We start from the raw sequence: 21,341 nt of genomic DNA on the forward strand, positions 1-21,341 counted from the left end.
CTCTCTCTCTGTATCTCTCATGAATAAATTAATAAAATCTCAAGAGTCCAAGAGTTATTCCTCTTGGTTTCTGAGTGTATTTTGTTCTAGAGGTTATAAGGTGTGTAATTCCAAAATTGTGTAAACCAGCAAAACTTACATAGAGAAAGAACAGAAACTACAGAATGAAATCAAGGAAATAGGGTAGAATGAAAAGGAAGAAAACATAATCTTAGAGTCGACCAACAGAGTATTCCACTTGGTTCTGAGTGTATTTTGGTCCATTTGTTAGAAGGTACTAACTTTCACCTTTATAAAACAAAACAGAACAGGAAAAATAAAAAACAAAACCCCCAAACCCATAACTTGCATATCTACCAAAATTAAATTGAATACATTGAAAGGAATCCAAAAATGAAGAATATATCTCAGATGTGTAATTGTAGAAGTATGAAAATCAAAAAGGAAAAAAATGTAAAAACAAAGAGTTGGTAAAATATTGTAGTCTGATTCTCAAGTGTCTGTCGGGGGTGGAGAGGGTAGAGATGCCTCACCCCTTGCCAGGTGGCCAGGCTCAGTGTGAGCTGTTTGTCCTGTGATGCCTTTCTTCCCTAGAGGCCGCACCTCTCCCAGGTGAAAGGAGAAAAGACAAAAGTAAGACATGATGGTGTCCAGATCTCCAGCCCCAGAGCCAAGAGCTCCCACGTGTACTGAACCGCAATCTCTCAGTGCACACTGGCCTAGATCCTTCTGAGGGCAGGCACGGGGGTACTGATTCGTACAAATTGAATGCCACCTACTGGCGGGAGAGCTTTCACTGTCTTGTGCCCTCCCAGGTGCCGCCTCTCCAGGGGACAGAGGGTAGCCCACTCCTGTGTGCTGATGGACTCTCAGGGCAGAGAGAGCTCAGCTGCTGGACTTCAAAACTTGGTCTGCCTCAGTCCGGGTGGCTCGGCAATTCAGCGCTGCCTTCAGCCCAAGGCGTGATCCTGGAGACCCAGGATCCAGTCCCACGTCAGGCTCCCTGCAGGAGCCTGCTTCTCCCTCTGCCTGTGTCTCTGCCTCTCTCTCTCTCTCTCTCTCTGTGACTCTCATGAATAAATGAATAAAATCTTAAAAAAAAAAAACTGGCTTGCCTCTCCCAGATGCCCTTGGAGGGTTGCTGCCTTCTAGCCATTTGCCAGGACCTAGGAGGCTTAAGTCCCACAATTGGACCCATGGTTTGCCAGTGAGCTTTCTCCTTGGCGCCCCTATTCTTACTTTGTCTCTGGGAATATTGAGACTGCACTGCCCCTCCTGCAAGTCTGCCCTATTTCCCTACTGTGCAGTTTTCAGGCAGGGAAGACTCTCTCAGGAGCATATTTCCAAAGTTCCTGATTGTGCGCTGCACTGCTCTCCTGCAGTGGCTTACTGAGGCTCCCTCCCCTTGCCATTTATCTTCTGATATATCCCCTCAGTTTCTCTTCAGACTCCTACCTTGTAGGAAGTGATCACTTTTCTCTCTGTAGCATCCCACTTGCTCTCTCTTTACATCTCAGGTTGAATTCATAGGTGTTCAGGATGGTTTGAAAGCTATCTAGATAAATTTGGGGGACCAGATGAAATGAGGACCCTTATTCTTATGACATGCTTCTTGCCATCTTGCCTCTCCCAATCGCATATTATCTTTTTGTCATTAATAATTTTACCTTAAATTCTATTCTCACTGATTTATATTGCTATACCAACTTGCTCTTTGAAATTTAGACTTGCCTAGTATATCTTTTTTCATCCTTTATTCTCAATCTTTCTTTGTTTTTAGTTGGTATCTTATAAACAGTCTTTATATGGGACACAATAATGGAGTTTGCTGTGCATGTATGTTTAACATATGGTGATAAGGAGAGCTAGGTTCTTATCTCACTGAGTTGAAGAATGAATCTCGTGGGCAATGTAGCGTGAGTAAAGCGATAGAAGCTTATTAAGCAAAGATACAGGGAAAGCTCTCAGAAGTGAGAGGGGTCCTGACAGGGTTGCAATGAAGGCTTTTTGGCAGGCCTTTTATTGAGAACGTAACTAGTAAGCCCATGGTCTTGAGATTTTTTTGTGCTTCTTGAGTGGTTGGCATACAGCTGGTTTTGGGTCTGGTGAGTTTCTGTGATTACTTGGTAACCATCACAGGGAAATAGATACTTTTTAACATTTTGGTCTTAGGGTACCAGGTTTACTTTTATTTATTTTTTCTCTGTTTTTGTTACTTTATCTCTGTTCCCTTGGGATTGGTAGGAGCCTGACTCTGGGGCCTCTCGGTATTCTTGGGATTTATGGGATCTCAGAGATTTATGAGAGACTGACTCTGGGCCTTTCCCTTATCTTTCCCTGCCTAACCCTATCTGTCCCTAACTCAGTGGCATATATTTAGACTGAAAATTGCCATTTTATTTTTTCTTACTTACATTTTTTTCCATATTTTCTTTTTTGTCCCTAAATCTATTTTCTTTATTGTTTTTTTCTGCTTTTTTCTATTATTTTGCACATTTTAATATTTTTTAAAAATGATTTTCTTTAAATTTTAGTATTTATAACTATAAAGTTAATGTTATACAATGTCTAAATTTAATCATTATATATCTCATAACACTAGCCTCTCTTCTTCCATTTGTTTGTGGTTTGGCTCTTCACTTTACCCCAAATAAGTTAGTGTTGTTTTGTTATTATTATGTTTAGTCAGTACTTGCTAGGATTACCTATTATATTTCTCAGGTCTTTGCTTACTATTCCTCTTTTAAACTATTTGTTCTTAAATAATTTAAGAAATATAAAAAGTTGCAACAATAGCACAGTTTCCTTATACCCTTCATTTGAGTTTTACCAATGATAACATCTTACATTAACATAGTGCTTTTCACAGCTAGGGAATTGGTAGTGGTACAATATTGTTAATTAAACTATAAACCGTATTCATATTCAGCATTTACATGAAATCTTTTTTAGTGCTCATTTTTGAGAATGTGTGTATGTGTATGTAGTATTATGAAATTTAATCACATGGCTTGTGATATCACAATCATCACCATTCTTTCTGGAATCTTGCTTTTTTCATTCTAGGTCAGTTTTATTCTTGGGAAGCATATGTCTTAGTAGTTATTCCAGCGGTGGTCTATGTGTAATAATCTATTTGACTTATATGCCTGAAAATGGCTTTATTTCATTTTTACTTTTGTATGAGTATAGCATTTTAGGTGAACAATTATATCTCTAAGCCCTTTTGTGATGTGCCCTTGAATTCTAGCACTTACTGTTGATGATGAGATGTCTGTTTGCAGTTTAATTAATTCATTTTTACCTTTATGCTTAAGCTGTATTTATTTAAGTTAGCTTTCCAAGTATTTTTGTCCAAAGTCTTATGTTTCTAAATTATTAGTTGTTCTGATGAGTTTATTTATCCAGTTTTGAACTCAGGATAATCTTTAATTATAAAGTTTTCTTCAATTCTAGAAAATTCTCAACATTATCTCTTCAGAGACTGACACCCGTTCTATCTTTCTGCAATTCCTGTATTTTAGGGTCTTCAATTCTGGCCTTCTTGGTGGTGATAGCAGTGATGGTTGTTTTCCTTCTCCTCTTCCTCCTTTTTCTTCTTTCCTTTTGACATAGAATTAGTCTTTTAAAAACTGAGTTAGGGAAGTGGGCAGCCCGGCGGCCCAGCTGGGGGCAGTGCGCTAGGGCAGAAGCTGGAGTCGGTCCCAGGCCATCAGGGCCGGGAGGTGTGGGAAGGCCCGTAAGCGAAATAGAAGAGGGGCCTTCGTGCCCCGTGGGAGGAGAAACCCGGCTACACCGGGTGGGAGCCGGCTGTCTGTGAAGATGGCGGGCCGGAGCTGCTGCTTGACTCCGACATCCGCCTTTGGGTGGTCCTACCCATCGTTATCATCACCTTCTTTGTGGGCATGATCCGCCACTACGTGTCCATCCTGCTGCAGAGTGACAAGAAGCTCACTCAGGAACAAGTCTCCGACAGTCAAGTCCTAATTCGAAGCAGAGTCCTCAGGGAAAATGGAAAATACATTCCCAAACAGTCTTTCTTGACACGAAAATATTACTTCAACAACCCAGAGGATGGATTTTTCAAAAAAAACTAAAAGGAAGGTAGTGCCTCCTTCTCCTCTGACTGATCCCACTATGCTCACAGACATGATGAAAGGCAATGTGACAAATGTTCTCCCTATGATTCTTATTGGTGGCTGGATCAACATGACATTCTCCGGCTTTGTCACAACCAAGGTCCCATTTCCACTGACTCTCCGTTTTAAGCCTATGCTATAGCAGGGAATTGAACTACTCGCATTAGATGCATCCTGGGTGAGCTCTGCATCCTGGTACTTCCTCAATGTCTTTGGGCTTCGGAGCATTTACTCTCTGATTCTGGGCCAAGATAATGCCGCTGACCAGTCACGGATGATGCAGGAACAGATGACTGGAGCAGCCATGGCCATGCTTGCGGACACCAACAAAGCTTTCAAGACAGAGTGGGAAGCTTTGGAGCTGACGGATCACCAGTGGGCACTAGATGATGTCGAAGAGGAGCTCATGGCCAAAGATCTCCACTTTGAAGGCATGTTCAAAAAGGAATTACAGACCTCTATTTTTTTTATTTTTTTTTTTCAGACCTCTATTTTTTTTATTTTTTTTTTTCAGACCTCTATTTTTTGAAGACCAAGGAGGGATTCGCTGTGTCAGGAACTCAGAGTAGTGGTTAACTTTGTAACTTTGGTTTGAGCTGGAGCCTCTCAGAATAAAATGGAGAATGCATGAAAAAAATAAAATAAATAAAATAAAATAAATAAAAACTGAGTTATAGTTTACATATAGTAAAATTAAAAATTTTAGTGTGTGTAATTCTATGAGTTTAACAAATATATCCACATACCATGATGTCAATAAAGTATAGAACAATTCTATTACCCCCCAAATTCCCTCCAAACCCACCTCCAGCTCCTGGCACTGAAGATCTGTCTTCTTTGCTGTAGTTTTGCCTATACTTTCAGTATTTTGTATAAATGGAGTCATACAGTGTGTAGCCTTTGGAGTCTGCCTTCTTTCCCTTAGCATAATGCATTTGAGATTCACCATGTTGTTTTGTGATAGCTTGTTCTTTTTAAAAATAATAGTTTTATTGAGGTACAATTGATATACAGTATGTTGTATATGCTTTAAGTGCATAATCTGGTATGTTTTGATAATTTGAAAAGCAACACTCATGAAACTCCTGAAGCCATCACCACAATCAAGATTATGAAGATATCTGTCATGCCTAAAATCTTACTTATGTTCCTTGATAATCACTACTTCTTTCTCTGCCATCTCCTTTATCCCCACAGTATTGCTGATATGCTTTCTGTCATTACAGTTCAGTTTGCATTTTCTAGGATTTTTATAAATAGAATCATACAGTATATACTCTTTATTTTTGTCTGATTTATTTCATTCACCATAATTATTATGCAATCCATCCATGCTCTTATGTATATCATAGCTGTATTTTTTTATTGCTGATAGGCATTCACTTGTACAAATATAGCATAACTTGTTCATCCATTCATCTGTTGATAGATGTGTGGGTTGTTTTCAAATTTTAACTGGTATAACTAAAGCTACCATGAACATTTATATGCAAGTCTCTATGAATATGTGCTTTCTTTATCTTGGGCTGATGCCTTAGAATGAAATGGTAAGGTAATATGGTAGGTATGTTTGACTTCTAAAGAAAGAGCTGAACTATTTTTTCAATCAGGTGTACCATTTTATATTCCAGCCACTAATATGTGAGAATTCTAGTTCCTCCACATTCTTGCCAATGCTTGGTATGGTAATATATTTATTTTTTCAATTTTAGCAATTCTGATAGTATGTAGTGGTATCTCGTGGTTTTAATTTGCATTTCTCTAATGACTAATGATATTGTCAGTTGTTTTATGGGGTTATTTGTCATCTGTACCTCTTTTTCTGAGAACTGTGTGTTCAAATCTTTTGCCTACTTTAAACTTAAATAATTAACTAACTTACAGTTCAGAGGTCTTTTACTTATTTATTTTTGTACCTATTATGTCATGATTTATAGGGAATGGGTTCCAGCAACTCAGGCTCCTTTCATTTGGATCTCACAAAATATGCTTCTCTGGGTGGAACAAATTGGTGCTTCAACTGAACCCTTTCTTTTGCGCTTCCTTCTTTTTCTGATCATTTTCCTTCATGTGTTTCAGGAAACTATCTTGGCTTTTAGAATGCTTGCTATACTCATTATGTACATTAATTCTCTTGGCATGGATCTTGCCCTTAATTTTAGCTGGATGTGTAACATTATAGACTCTTGCAGTTTTGCCATGATAACATTTGTAGGACATTCCTTTTTGAACAGTGCCCATTCCCTTGATGTTTATTATATCTTAATTGTAGGCTCACATGTATGTGGCTAAAGGAATGACCCATGTTTTCTAAAAGGCCTAAAGAATGTAGAGCTTGTGCCAATCCTCTTTCCCTTTGTGCTGGTCATTTTGACAAATTGCTAGAAGATGGTAATTCCAGCTGAAAGGCCTCATTTTTAAATTGGCCTATCTTTTTATTACTGAGTTGTTCAGGTCTTGTAGTCATTTTAAAAATGGATTGTTATCTTACTATTGTATTTTGAATGTTCTTTACATAGGAAATGCCTTATTAAAAATATGGATTGCAAATATGTAGACTAAGAGTAGTTTCAGGCTTATCTTTTTATTCTTTCAAAAAACAAAAACTTTAAATTTTTATGAAATCCAATGTATGAATTTCTTTATAGATTATGACTGATTTTGTATCTAGAAATATTTGCCTAACCAAAATTCATAAAATTATTCTTCTATGTTTCTTCTAAAAGCTTTATAGTTTTAGATTTTGCGTATAGACCTATATCCAATTTGAATTCAGGTTTGTATTGGTTAAAAGGTATGAATAGAGTAGCTGTTTTCTGCATAAGAATATTGAATTGTTCTAACACGATTATTTTCTTTTGGAATATTTTTTTATTGGAGTTTGATTTGCCAACATATGACATAACACCCAGTGCTCATCCCGTCAAGTGCTCCCCTCAGTGCCGAACACCCAGTCATCCCATCCCCGTGCCTACCTCCCTTTCCACTACCCCTTGTTCATTTCCCAGAGTTAGGAGTCTCTCATGTTTTGTCACCCGCACTGATATATCCCACTCATTTTTTCTCCTTTCCCCTTTATTCCCTTTCACTATTTTTTATATTCCCCAAATGAATGAGACCATATAATGTTAGTCCTTCTCCGATTGTCTTACTTAACTCAGCATAATACTCTTCAGTTCTATCCATGTTGAAGCAAATGGTGGATATTTGTCATTTCTAATGGCTGAGTAATACTCCATTGTATATATAGACACATCTTGCTTATCCATTCATTTTTTTTTGATGGACACTAAGGCTCCTTCCACAGTTTGGCTATTGTGGACATTGCTGCTATAAACATCAGGGTGCAGGTGTCCTGCCATTTCACTGCATCTGTATCTTTGGGGTAAATCCCCAGCAGTGTGCAATTACTGGGTCATAGGGTGGCTCTATTTTTAACTCTTTGAGGAACCTCCACACAGTTTTCCAGAGTGGCTGTACCAGTTCACATTCGCACCAACAGTGCAAGAGGGTTCCCCTTTCTCCACATCCTCTCCAACACTTGTTGTTTCTTGTCTTATTAATTTTCCCCATTCTCACTGGTGTGAGGTGCTATGTCATTGTGCTTTATATTGTATTTCCCTAGTGGCAAGTGATGCGAGGCATTTTCTCATGTGCTTGTTGGCCATGTCTATGTCTTCTTTGGTGAGATTTCTGTTCATGTCTTATGCCTATTTAATGATTGGATTGTTTGTTTCTTTGCTGTTGAGTTTAATAAGTTCTCTATAGATCTTGGATACTAGCCTTTTATCTGATATGTCATTTGCAAATATCTTCTCCCATTCTGTAGGTTGTCTTTTAGTGTGTTGTTTCTTTTGCTGTGCAAAAGCTTCTTATCTTGATTAAGTCCCAATAATTCATTTTTGTTTTTGTTTCCTTTGCCTTCACACATGTGTTTTTGCAAGAAGTTGCTGTGGCAAAGTTCAAAAAGGGTGTTGCCTGTGTTCTCCTCTAGGATTTTGATGGATTATTATCTCACATTTAGATCTTTCATCCATTTTGAGTTTATCTTTGTGTATGGTGTAAGAGAATGGTCCAGTTTCATTCTTCTGCATGTGGATGTCCAATTTTCCCAGCACCGTTTATTGAAGAGACTGTCTTTTTTCCAGTGGATAGTCTTTCCTCCTTTGTTGAATATTAGTTGACCATAAAGTTCAGGGCCCATTTCTGGGTTTTCTATTCTGTTTCCATTGATCCATGTGTCTGTTTTTGTGCCAGTACCACACTGCCTTGATGATCACAGCTTTGTAGTACAACTTGAAATCTGGCATTGTGATGCCCCTGGCTCTGGTTTTCTTTTTCAATATTCCCTGGCTATTCAGGGTCTTTTCTGATTCCACACACATCTTAAGATGATTTGTTCCAACTCTCTGAAGAAAGTCCATGGTATTTTGATAGGGATTGCATTAAACGTGTAAATTGCCCTGGGTAGCAATGACATTTTCACAATATTAATTCTTCCAATCTATGAGCATGGGATATTTTTCCATATCTTGTGTCTTTCTCAATTTCTTTCAGAAGTGTTCTGTAGCTTTTAGGGTATAGATCCTTTGCCTCTTTGGTCAAATTTATTACTAGGAATCTTATGCTTTTGGGTACAATTTTAAATGGGATTCACTCCTTAATTTCTCTTTCTTTAGTCTCATTGTTAGTATATAGGTATGCCACTGATTTCTGGGCATTGGTTTTGTATCCTGCCACACTGCCGAAATGCTATATGAGTTCTAGCAATCTTGGGGTGGGAGTCTTTTGGGTTTTCTACGTACAGTATCATGTGATCTGTGAAGAGGGAGAGTTTGACTGCTTCTTTGCCAATTTGTTTTTTTTTTCTTTGCCAATTTGAATGCCTTTTATTTCTTTTTGTTGCCTGATTGTTGTGGCTAGGACTTCTAGTACTATGTTGAATAGCAGTGGTGAAAGTGGACATCCCTGTCGAGTTCCTGATCTTAGGGGAAAGGCTCCCAGTGTTTCCCCATTGAGAATGATATTTGCTGTGGGCTTTTCATAGATGGCTTTTAAGATGCTGAGGAATGTTCCCTCTACCCTACACTCTGAAGAGTTTTGATCAGGAATGGATACTGCATTTTGTCAAGTGCTTTCCTTGCATCTATTTTTTTTCAACCTGACCAGATTATTATTATTTTTTAATTTTTAAATAAATTTAGTTTGTATTGGTGTTCAATTTGCCAACATATAGAATAACACCCAGTGCTCAGCCCCTCAAGTGCCCGCCTCACGCCCATCACCCAGTCACCCCTACACCCTGCCCACCTCCCCTTCCACCACCCCTAGTTAGTTTCCTTTCTCTGTATCTATTGAGAGGGTCATAGGGTTCTTGTTTTTCTCTTGATATGATTTATCATGTTAATTGCTTTATGAGTGTTGAACCAACCTTTCATCTCAGGGATAAGTCCCACTTGGTCATGGTAAATATTCTTCTTAATGTACTGTCTTAATGTACTGTTGGATCCTATTGGCTAACATCTTATTTAGAATTTTTGCATCTGTATTCATCACGGATATTCGTCTCTAATTCTCCTTTTTGGTGGAGTCTTGGTCTGTTTTGGAATTAAGGTGATGCTGGCCTCGTAGAACGAGTTTGGAAGTATTCCATCACTATCTTTCAGAACAGCTTTAGTAGAATAGGCATTGTTTCTTCTTTAAATGTTTGATAGAATTCCCCTGGGAAGCCATCTGGCCCTGAACATTTGTGTCTTGGGAGGTTTTTGATGACTACTTCAGTGTCCTCCTTGGTTATTGGCCTGTTCAGGTTTTCTTATTCTTCCTGTTCCAGTTTTGGTAGTTTGTGGTTTTCCAGAATTGCATCCATTTCTTCTAGATTGCCTAATTTATTGGCATATAGCTGGTCATAATGTGTTTTTAAAATCATTTGTATTTCCTTGGTATTGGTTGTGAACTCTTCTCTTTCATTCATGATTTTACTAACTTGAATCTTTTTTCTTTTTAGTAAGGCTGGCTAATGGTTTATCTATCTTACTAATTCTTTCAAAGAACCAACTCCTGGTTTTGTTGATCTGTTCTACAGTTCTTCTGGTCTCTATTTCATTGAGTTCTGCTTGAATCTTTATTTAAGTCTCTTATTCTGGTTGGTGTAGGTTTTATTTGCTTCTTTCTCCAGTTTCTTTAGGTGCAAGGTTAGCTTGTGTATTTGAGTTTTTTTCAATATTTTGAGACATGCTTGTATTGCAGTGTAATTCCCTCTTAGGACTGCTTTTGCTGTATCCCAAAGATTTTGAATGGTTGTATCTTCATTCTCATTAGTTTCCATGAATCTTTTTAATTCTTCTCTAATTTACTGGTTGACCCTTTCATCTTTCAGCAGGATGCTCTTTAACCTCCACGTGTTTGAGTTTCTTCCAAATTGCTTATTGTGATTGAGTTCAAGTTTCAAAGCATTATGGTCTGAAAATATGCAGGGGATAATCCCAATCTATTGGTATCGGTTAAGACCTGATTTGTGACCCAGTATGTGGTCTATTCTGGAGAAAGTTCCATGTGCACTTGGGAAGAATGTGTATTCAGTTGCGTTTGGATGTAAAGTTTTGTAAATATCTGTGAAATCCATCTGGTCCAGTGTATCATTTAAAGCTCTTGTTTCTTTGGAGATGTTGCGCTTAGGAGATTTGTAATTTGCAGAAAGCGCCATGTTGAAGACTCCCACTATTAGTGTATTATTGTCTAAGTATGTCTTTACTTTTACTTTTTAATTGATTGATATATTTTGCAGCTCTCACATTAGGGGCATAAATATTCATGATTGTTGGGTCTTCTTGTTGGATAGATCCTTTAAGTATGATATAGTGTCCCTCGTCATCTCTTACTACAATCTTTGGGATAAACTTTAATTTATCTGATATGAGGATTGCTACCCCACCTTCCTTTTGAGGACCATTTGAATGGTAAATATTCTTCAACCTTTCATTTTCAGGCTATAGGTGTCCTTATGTCTAAAATGAGTCTCTTGTAGACAGCAAATAGATGGGTCTTCTTGCTTTTTTCCAGTCTGAAACCCTGCATCCTTTGATGGGATCATTTAGCCCATTCACATTAAGAGCAACTATTGAAAGATATGAATTTAGTGTCATCATAATACCTATTCAATTCCTGTTTTTGTGGATTATTTCTTTGGGCTTCCTCTTTCTTTTACAGAGTCCCCCTTAATATTTCTTGCAGAGCTGGCTTGGTGGTCACATATTCTTTCAGTTTCTGCCAATCTTGGAAGCTCTTTATCTCTCCTTTTATTCTGAATGACAGCCTTGCTGGATAAAGTATTCCTGGCTGCATGTTCTTCTTCCAATTTAGGATCCTGAATATTTCCTGTCTGCCCTTTCTGGCCTACCAGGTCTCTCTGGAGAGGTCTGATGTTAATCTAATAGTTCTCCCCATATAGATTAGGGATTTCTTGTCTCTTGCTACTTTAAAGATTTTCTCTTTATCTTTGAAATTTGCAAGTTTCACTCTTAAATGTCAAGGTGTTTAACGGTTTTTATTGATTTTACGGGGGATCTCTCTCCTGGATCTGAATGCCTGTTTCCCTCCCCAAGTTCGGGAAGTTCTCAGCTATGATTTGTTCGAATATGCTTTCTGGTCCTCTCTCCCTCTCGTGCCCTCTAGAACCCCAATTAAACATAGATTTTTCCTTCTGAGGCTGTCATTTATTTCCCTGAACCTTTTTCCACAGTCTTTTAATTGTTTTTCTCTTTTTTCCTCAGCTTCCTTCCTTGCCAATCAACTTGTCTTCTATGTCACTCACTCTTTCTTCTACCTCGTTAACCCTCGTCTTTAGGACCTCCATTTTGGATTGCATTTATTTAATTGATTTTTAATTTCAGCCTGATTAGATCTGAATTCTGCAGTCATGAAGTCTCTTGAATCCTTTATGCTTTTTCCAGAGCCACCAGTAGCTTTATAATTGTGTTTCTGAATTGGCTTTTTTTTTTTTATCTTTTTTTTTTAATTTTTTTTATTTATTTATGATAGTCACACAGAGAGAGAGAGAGAGAGAGGCAGAGACACAGGCAGAGGGAGAAGCAGGCTCCATGCACCGGGAGCCTGATGTGGGATTCGATCCCGGGTCTCCAGGATGGCGCCCTGGGCCAAAGGCAGGCGCCAAACCGCTGCGCCACCCAGGGATCCCTGAATTGGCTTTCTGACGTTGAACTGTAATTCAAATTCTGTAACTCTGTGGCAGAGTACTGTTTCTGATTGTTTGTTTTGTAACATGATTGTTTTTAATTTTTTGTTAAGTTGGATCAGAATAGTCAACACTACAGAGGCCAATCCCCTTTTGAGTAACTCTACCCAATTCTCCATTACATGATATTTTAAAATATCATGTCCCTATGTGAGCACAAAATATGTTCAATTTCAAATAATTTTTCACTGGCTTAAGTAGCTTCCTCACTTGTGTTCAGCGAACAGCACTTTGCAGAAGACTCAACAGGGACCCTCCTCAGATCTCAGGAGTTCTCTTTGTGTAGTTCTTTCCCTGTCCTGTATTTTTCTCTGTGAATTCTAACTGCCTTGCCCTCCCTAGACCCCCAGTTCTATTAGTTCAACTCAGGGAGATTTCTGGGTTTTGCTTGCATGCCTCTGGCTGTGTGATGATCTGGAAACTCCCACCAGGCAGTAAGAAGGGTCAATCATAGGTCTCACCATTTTTATTCTTTTCTGTCAGATATCACTGTCCTGTGCTGCCTACTATTCAATGTCCTGTCTGCCTACTATTCAACCACTGTTTCATATTTCGTCTGGATTTTCAGTTGTATTAAGCAGGAGGGTAAACTGAGTATGTTACTCCATTATTATGATCAGAATTGGAAATACGCCTTTATGATTTGTAACCACATTCGTAGTTATGTACATCTCACGTTGTGTTAGAGTTCTCTTTCATTTCTCCAGTTCTTCTGCCATCACTGTTTCTGTTTTAGGTTTATGGATTTTGTTCTTGTAAAAATCTCTATGGATATTTAAAATATTCTTATATAAACTTTTAAAAATCATTTGTGCTTTTTGGTATGTGAATTAATTGTTTTGCTGTGGCTGTTCACATTAACTCTTAGCAGTTTGTAATCGTAGACTCTTTTGTCTTCAATGTTTATGATTTTCCTATGAGAATTCTACACGTTTTGTGTTGAAGATAAATACATGTGGATTGTTTCATTTATGCTTCTTTTGTTAAGCAAAAAAAATTACACTTTGTGGAAGATTGGGATTCCTATTTCTCCCAGTTATGCATTATTTTTCCCATCTACATATCCTCCTTTCTCTGCTGCATTCCAAAGGTCATTGGTCAGAATTTTAATTATCTGTGTTTCATGGGTGGTATGGCTCTTCATGGCTTTCAGGTTTAATTAAGGAAATAACAGTTTCCCTACATGCAAAGGCCTGGAACCTTAACTCCTTCTAAAGAGAAGCTATTAAATCTTTAGCCTGAAAGGTGTTATTACTGGTTTAAATGCCCTTGCAGTGATTCAATTTTAGCTCCTTTTTTACCATTTCAACTCTTAGTTTCTTCATTTTAATTAGCACCAGAAGTCTTATTGTTAAACTCAGTTACATATTCAATGTTAGTATTATTGTTTTCAGCACTCCTCTGTGTTACGAGGAATAGAAAGGGGAAATTTCCCTGCCTACTCACTCTACGAGATTGCCTTGAAGCCAGTATGGGTTTTTGAAATTCACAAAATGTAATCAACAAATAAAAGTTAAAAGTTGGGGCATGAAGGTCAGAATCAGGCACTGAGGGTCAAATTTGTATTCTATGTTCAGAAGTGATAAGGAAAAAAGTAAATCTGTGCCTTTTTGATGTCTGTGGAATTTGAAATATGCACTCTGTGGATGAGATAAATGGGTAAATAAGAATATTATTTATTTCCATCTTTGTTTATTTTAAAGAAAACATCTTTGTTTATGTTAAAGAAAACATTATTTTCTTTATTGGTAACTAGCCTTGTAAAAGAGGTAATAATGCTTATAAAATGCCCTGACTTTTATTGATGCAATTGAACAAGACTTTCTTAGGACTAACATGAGGCACTATTTTCCTTTTTTTTTTTTTTTTTTTTTATTATATCCAGCTCAGAAGGCAGCACTCACACATTTGCTAGCAGGTGAGTAAATTAGAAGGTATCTTAAAAACACATATATTGTAAGTTAAGAATGAATTAATTCACACTTTTTGGATATCACTTGAACAGATGCAATTGGTAATGTACTGAAAACCAGGCTACTAATATATAGTGATTTAGTTTCTAGTAAATTAGTCTTTTATTCATTTAATAAATGTTTATTAGAAGTCTACTCTGAGGAAACAAGGACTAAAATAGCTAACTCTAATAAGAGATAAGATGTATATAATTAGTAGAGAAAAAGGCTAGGTAGTGCCTAGAAGTGACCCAACTTGGGTTATATTCATGTATTGTTTGGGTAAATAAACAAGCAAATACCTGACATTTCATAGATTGTATGTGACAAGGCTGAGGCAAAATCTATAATAATTATGGATTGGGAAGAACTAGTTATATTGACCTAATTGTGCTGTTAGTTAGTATTTTGTCCCCACTAGTGTTTCTTAACCATAAATTTAGTCCTTACTGTTTTATAACTGCTCTATGAACATTCTATTTATTAGATTTACATGATATAACATTTGAGTTCTTTTAGTTTCAACCTTTTATTAGTTGGTTTCTTTAAAAACAACCTGGACTAAACAAATGGACTTTAAAAATACATAATCTCAAGAGTTTTTCAATAGTTGAATTAATACGTTTATACACTTATGTTTGCTGATATATTTAGACCGAATTCTACCATTTAGTTTTTTTTCTTTTCACCATACTTTGCCAGTATTTTATTTTTCTATTTTCTTGTCTGTTATATCAATTGTACTTTCATTATCTCTTCTTTCTATTAATTTGGTCATTATATGTTCTAATTATATTACTTTAGTGATTTTTTAAATGATTGAATTCTTATATTATTATTTATTTATTAAAATTAAATGTTAATTTTTGAATTTTAGATATAACGAACACTTACAGTCTTCTAACAACCTACTGATCTTAGTCTATTTAACCCTATAATCTTTTCTTTACTCTTGTCTATTATTATTATTTGGTATTTAGTTACTTCTGAATTTTAACCTGCTGCAAACAAGTCATCCTTATCATTGTCATTATTGTATTTAGTCAAAATATACTAGGATTTCACTACATATTTGCCATTTTATTTGTTCACTGTTCAAGTTGATCTCTTAGAATTTCCATCAATGAATCTCTGTGTAGTAAACTGTTATCTTATCCACCTGAAATTTTCTTTATTTTATTTTTACTCTTGAATGTGAGTCTACATACTGTGGACTTCAAATTGGGAGTTAATTTTACCTCAGCTATTTGAAGATATGTCAGTGTAATTTGGCATTTACTGATGATGATGATAAATTTTCTGTTAGTGTGTTTATTCATTTATTTCTGAAAAATTAATAAGATTATTAAATTAAATGAAAAATAATTAAAAATCTGTAGTAGGCTTTGTATTTATATGGCTTTATAACATATTACCACACATGTAATGACTTAAAACAATATTCATTTATTCTGTCAAAGGTCTGTAAATTAGAAATCCAGGTGGATTGGGTGCATGAGTGGCTTAGTCAGTTAAACATCCAACTCTTGATTTTGGCTCAAATCATGATCTCAGGGTCATGAGATTTACCTCTGAGTTAGGCTCTGCACTCAGCAGGGAGTCTCCTTGAAATTTTTTTCTCTCTTTCTCTATCCCTACCTACTCTTGCATATGCATTCATGAGGAAGTGGAAGCTCTCCCTTTCTCTCTCTAAATAAATAGATAAAATAGAAAGGAAGGAAGGAAGGAAGGAAGGAAGGAAGGAAGGAAGGAAGGAAGGAAGGAAGAAAAAGAGAAATCGGGTGGATTTGACTGGGTTGTCACAGGCTGACCAGAAGGCCTGAAGGCCAGGCTATGTTCCTAGCTCATTCAGGTTGTAAGCAGAATCTAATTTCTTGGAACAATGGATCTGAGCTACCTATTTCCTTACTGGCTGTCTGGTAGGGGCTCCTTCCTACCCACAGAACCTGCCTGCATTGTTTTTCATGTACCTCCCTTCATTTTCAAGGAAAAAAAGTGCATTTATTAGGCTTTGACTCTCTCTTAATTCCTTTTCTGACAGCATCAGAATATTCTACTTTTGATGGGCTCATCTGATTGGGTTGGACAAATCTTTGTATTTTAAGGTCAATTGATTTGCAGCTGTAATTGCACTTGTAAAACCTTTTAAGTACTTAGAAGAGTGCTTGAATAACCAAGGAATGGAGATCTTAAGAAGCGATCTCTAGAATTCTGCCTAACAAACCTCTATATTTTTTTCTTATTCCTAGAGTTATTATTTCATTAAAATATATTCTGGTAGAGATTTTTTTCTTTCTCTTTTTATTTTTTAAGATTTATTTATTTATTTATTTATTTATTTATTTATTTATGAGAGAGAGAGAGGCAGAGACGCAGAGGGAGAAGCAGGTTCCACACCGGGAGCCCAACGCGGGACTCGATCCCGAGACTCCAGGATCGCGCCCTGGGCCAAAGGCAGGCACTAAACCGCTGAGCCACCCAGGGATCCCCATGAGATTTTTTTCTTAACTCATGAACCAGACTCATTATTTTCTTTCAGTGAAAAGACACAAAACTTTCTTCAATTTTGGATTTTTTTTTTTTTTTTTGTAAATGAAATCTTTACTTTTCTTCAGCTGTGGACTCTTAGTGGCTTTTTTCTTTGATTGCAAGGCCACCTTAAGCAACGGTGATTATCTCATGAGATTTCTGTGTATCCTGCTTTGTAGAATCTTCCTTCTGGAGATTATTTCATGTGTTACCCTCCTAAGTCATAATTACACTTGTGACACCTGGAGATCTAGAAATCATGGGAAGCATGGACTGGTATCCTAACCTAAATTTGGTAAGGCTTGAGGTTCCTGTTTCTCTATGTGATATTTATTCCATCCATATTGCTAAGCCATTTTAAGCACTTAGGGTTTCTGTGTCTCTAGGATATCCTTTTCTGTCTATACATCTGAAGTAATTTCCCTGCTGCATCCCAATGATTAATGGTGAAAACTTTACTATCTGCCTTTTTTGACTTCCAGGTTTAGAGAAGGAAGTCTGTTTCAGCTTTCCAGGAGGTCTCAACTTCTTATAGGTTAACGTGGATGACTAATTCACATAGTTCTGGAGTCATTCAGCTTTCTTTTTTTTTTTTTCTCATTTTTTGGTATATTTTTTATTAGAGTTCAATTTGCCAACATATAGTATAACACCCAGTGCTCATCCCATCAAGTGCCCCCCCCAATGCCCATCACCCAGTCACCCAGTCCCCCCACCTACCTCCCCTTCTACTACCCCTTGTTCATTTTCCAGAGTTAGGAGTCTCTCATGTTTTGTCTTCCTCTCTGATATTTCCCACTCATTTTCTCTCCTTTCCCCTTTAATCCCTTTCACTATTTCTTATATTCCCCATATGAATGAAACCATATAATGTTTGTCCTTCTCTGATTGACTTACTTCTAATTTATCTTTCACGCTTTCAATTTCCTTTCTTTTTAAAACTATCATTGGAAATTTCCATTTCTTCTCTTAAATTTTGTTTAGTATTTTGTTTTGTTTTGTTTTGCTTTTACTATTTCTCTGTGTGGGATGGATGGCGGAAAACTACCCTGTCAGCCCAGTCTGCCTGATTGTCCAGAAGTCAGTGAGGGTTTTAAATCATGACCTATAATAATTTTTCTGTGGGTAAAGCATTAGATTGGAACCTGAGGCCAGAATTAGGCATTCAAAATCAAACATATATTCACAAACAAGTAATAAGGAGAAAAATTAATCCTTTTTCTTGCCCCTTTCCTTATTGGAGATTTGAAATTTATGTTCTTTATGGACTTGGTACATGTGTAAATTAGGATATTATTTATCTGTATGCCCTAATTCAGTAATCTTTTAAAATTATTCATTACTGGTAATTAGTGGTATAAAAGAGTTAATGCAGATCACAAGATAGTCTGACATTCATTTGTTATGGAGACAAATTTTTTTTAGCATTAACTTGGAAGCATTACTTACCTTCTCATTTAGATCCAGATCAGAAAGCAGCAGCCAAACAGATACAGTCAGGTAAGTAAATTAGGATGTATTTCTTAAAATAAGTATATGTTTGAAATAAGATGAACAAATTGACAATCAACAATAAATTGCTATGTATTGAACAGTAATAATTGGTATGGTACTACACCAAAAAATAACCTATTAGTATTTGCCAGTCTAGTAACTAATGACGATTTGTCTAGAAAAATCAATGTCTTCTTTCTTTCAGTTTGTTAATGTATGTTAGGAGTTTAATTTTTGGAAACAAAAGAATAAGTAATTGGTGAAATGATTATGGAGCTAACTCATAAATGGGGAAGTTTACTTCTGTATTTGGAGACTTTACAACTAGAAATTCAATATGTATGCTCATGAACAACTGAGTGAATGCTTACTCTGGTCATTTAAGAAAACTTTGCTGAGGAGAAACATCAGAAAAAAAAAAAATTCTGTATCTTCCATAGCCTCTCAGTATCACAAAGTAGTTTAATTAGATTACTGTCCATTTCCTGAAAGGTGAATATTTCTGTATAATAAAACTGTAAGTATTTAGATTCCCACATCTATCATTTTTGGGTTTAGAGTCTGTCTGCGGATATAAAATGTTTAGGAGTTTTCACTCCTCTCTGACTTAAGGGAGGCTGGTATTATTCCTTATACATTCTTTGAAGTCCATTGCTAGTCTAAAACACTTCTAAATATATAGAGTAAATTTTCTAGGCTGTAGAACATGGTTGTATAATTTGTCTTATTCCAGAAGAGGGCTTCCTTTTCAATAAGAATGCCTTTTTCTTATCTTCTTTTATTGTTATGATCTTCTCTTTATTTATTTTTTTTTTAATTTTTATTTATTTTTGATAGTCACAGAGAGAGAGAGAGGCAGAGACATAGGCAGAGGGAGAAGCAGGCTCCATGCACCGGGAGCCCGACATGGGATTCGATCCCGGGTCTCCAGGATCGCGCCCTGGGCCAAAGGCAGGCGCTAAACCGCTGCGCCACCCAGGGATCCCTGATCTTCTCTTTATAATGACACTTTGAAGTCATGAGTTACCATCACCAAACTTAAAAAATTGATTTTCATTTAATAATAATAATGATAATAATATGTCCTCTTTGTGTCAAGGAGTTCTCATATGGTACTCAAACACAACAAGTCTCAGTTACTTTTCCTAACCTTGGATGTATGTCTTATTATATGTCCAGGTTACCTTAGAAAATAAAAGCCATTATCTTGCTCAGCATTGTATAGCCAGCATGTAGTAGAGTTCTTAGCTTATGGTAAGTGCTCAAAAAATATTTGCTGAATGAATGAATGAATGAATGAATGCTTTTAATCTCCTACTTGCCCCCTGCCCACAGACAAACAAAAAAACTTACAAACACAAAGCACATACACACACACACACACACACAAACACACATACACATCCATATATCTATAATGTTATAACTGCTCTCATTTCTTTTCTCATATCCTAAAAACTTATTAATGCAATTGATCTCTCCTGGGGCCACTATTTACCTACACTGAGTAGGGGATGATAGCATGAATTATAGGAAAATGTACATTTCTGTTGGAGTAGTATAATTTTGGATGTTAATCCACTGGTCTAACCTTTGGGCTTGATATGCACTAGGGAAACAGTTTTAGGATAATTATTCACTTAAGTTTTAATAATGATGTCATTTGATTCTGTTGCTGTGTTTTACAAACATAGCATCCACATGTTCAGGTCATTTATTTTCTGGAATGATTTTTATCTGGTGAAAAGTTAGTGGGAAAGGTGGTTGAAGTCAAGGAATGCAGAGAGGAGTGACTCTCAGTTTGGTTATATTAATGCCACTTAAGCATAATTAATTTTTAAATATTTCAATTCAGTTAATATTTTCCATCTTTCCCTAAACAATAGAAGGATTTTAGAACATTTAATAGCAAAACCCAATTATTAATCCCTCACATATTGTCATTTGACTTTTATTTTTTTTTAAAGATTTTATTTATTTATTCATGAGAGATACAGAGATAGGGAGAGGGAGAAGCCAGCTCCAAGCAGGGAGCCAGACGTGGGACTTGATCCGGGGTCTCCAGGATCACACTCTGGACAGAAGGTGGCGCTAAACTGCTGAGCCACCCGGGCTGCCCTGTCATTTGACTTAATTTCTCAGTTCTTTATCTACATGACTTCCCTTCCTCTAGTCATTGTTGTTATTATATTAATTAAATATTTACTAGGATTTAACAATATATTTATCAATTAGTTTCTTCATTCATTCTTGAACCTATTTTCTCATTTTAATTTCAATTTCCTTTTTCCTGAAGTACAACCCTTTTAGTTTCAATTAGTGTCTGTAGTGATAAGCATTTTGTGTTAAATGCCTGGATATGTCTTTTTTTCGCACTCATCTTTGAAAGATAACTTAGATGGTTATGCTCTTCTAGCTGAGAGCCACTTTCCACAAGTCTTTTAAAGTGTTCTATTGTAAGATGACATTTACTGTCACTGATGAGACCTCAGTTGTGAATCTAATTTATTTCTTAATTCCTTTCCAATTAATGTACATTTTCTCCAAATGTCTTCTAAGATTTCCTTGTTGTCCTGAATTTTATTATATGTCCTGATATAATTTGTTTTTATTGATACTGGTCTGGATTTAATAGTCTAGATAACAGCATTCAGGTCATTAATTCTGGAAAAAAAAATCCAGTCCTTATCTCTTTATTTATTTATTCATGAGACACAGAGAGAGAGGCAGAGACACAGGCAGAGAGAGAAGCAGGCTCCATACAGGGAGCTCAATGTGGGACCTGATCCCGGAACTCCAGGATTATGCCCTGGGCCGAAGGCAGATGCTCAACCACTCACTGAGGCACCTAGGTGTCCCAGCTTCCATGTTTCCTAACTGGGCTGTTTATATACTATACTTTTTTACCTCTTTTTCTTGCAATGATTTCTTCATATTAGTTTCCAAATCATTTATTCTCTTAACAGTTATCCT

The 21,341-nt window shown here is 36.5% G+C and overlaps 1 protein-coding gene and 1 pseudogene across 1 annotated transcript in view; both read left to right on the plus strand.

Annotated features, from left to right (window-relative positions):
- Positions 1-21,341, plus strand: part of ADAM32 (ADAM metallopeptidase domain 32) — a 190,698-nt gene that overhangs the window by 157,448 nt on the left and 11,909 nt on the right. Inside the window, exons 21-22 of the mRNA XM_041751039.1 lie at positions 14,279-14,311; positions 18,336-18,374. Coding sequence (XP_041606973.1) covers positions 14,279-14,311; positions 18,336-18,374 — 72 coding nt within the window. The remainder of the gene's footprint in view (positions 1-14,278; positions 14,312-18,335; positions 18,375-21,341) is intronic.
- Positions 1,819-4,599, plus strand: LOC121489411 (annotated as a pseudogene).

The sequence above is a fragment of the Vulpes lagopus genome, chromosome 4 (assembly GCF_018345385.1).
Source record: "Vulpes lagopus strain Blue_001 chromosome 4, ASM1834538v1, whole genome shotgun sequence".
Classification (NCBI taxonomy): domain Eukaryota; kingdom Metazoa; phylum Chordata; class Mammalia; order Carnivora; family Canidae; genus Vulpes; species Vulpes lagopus.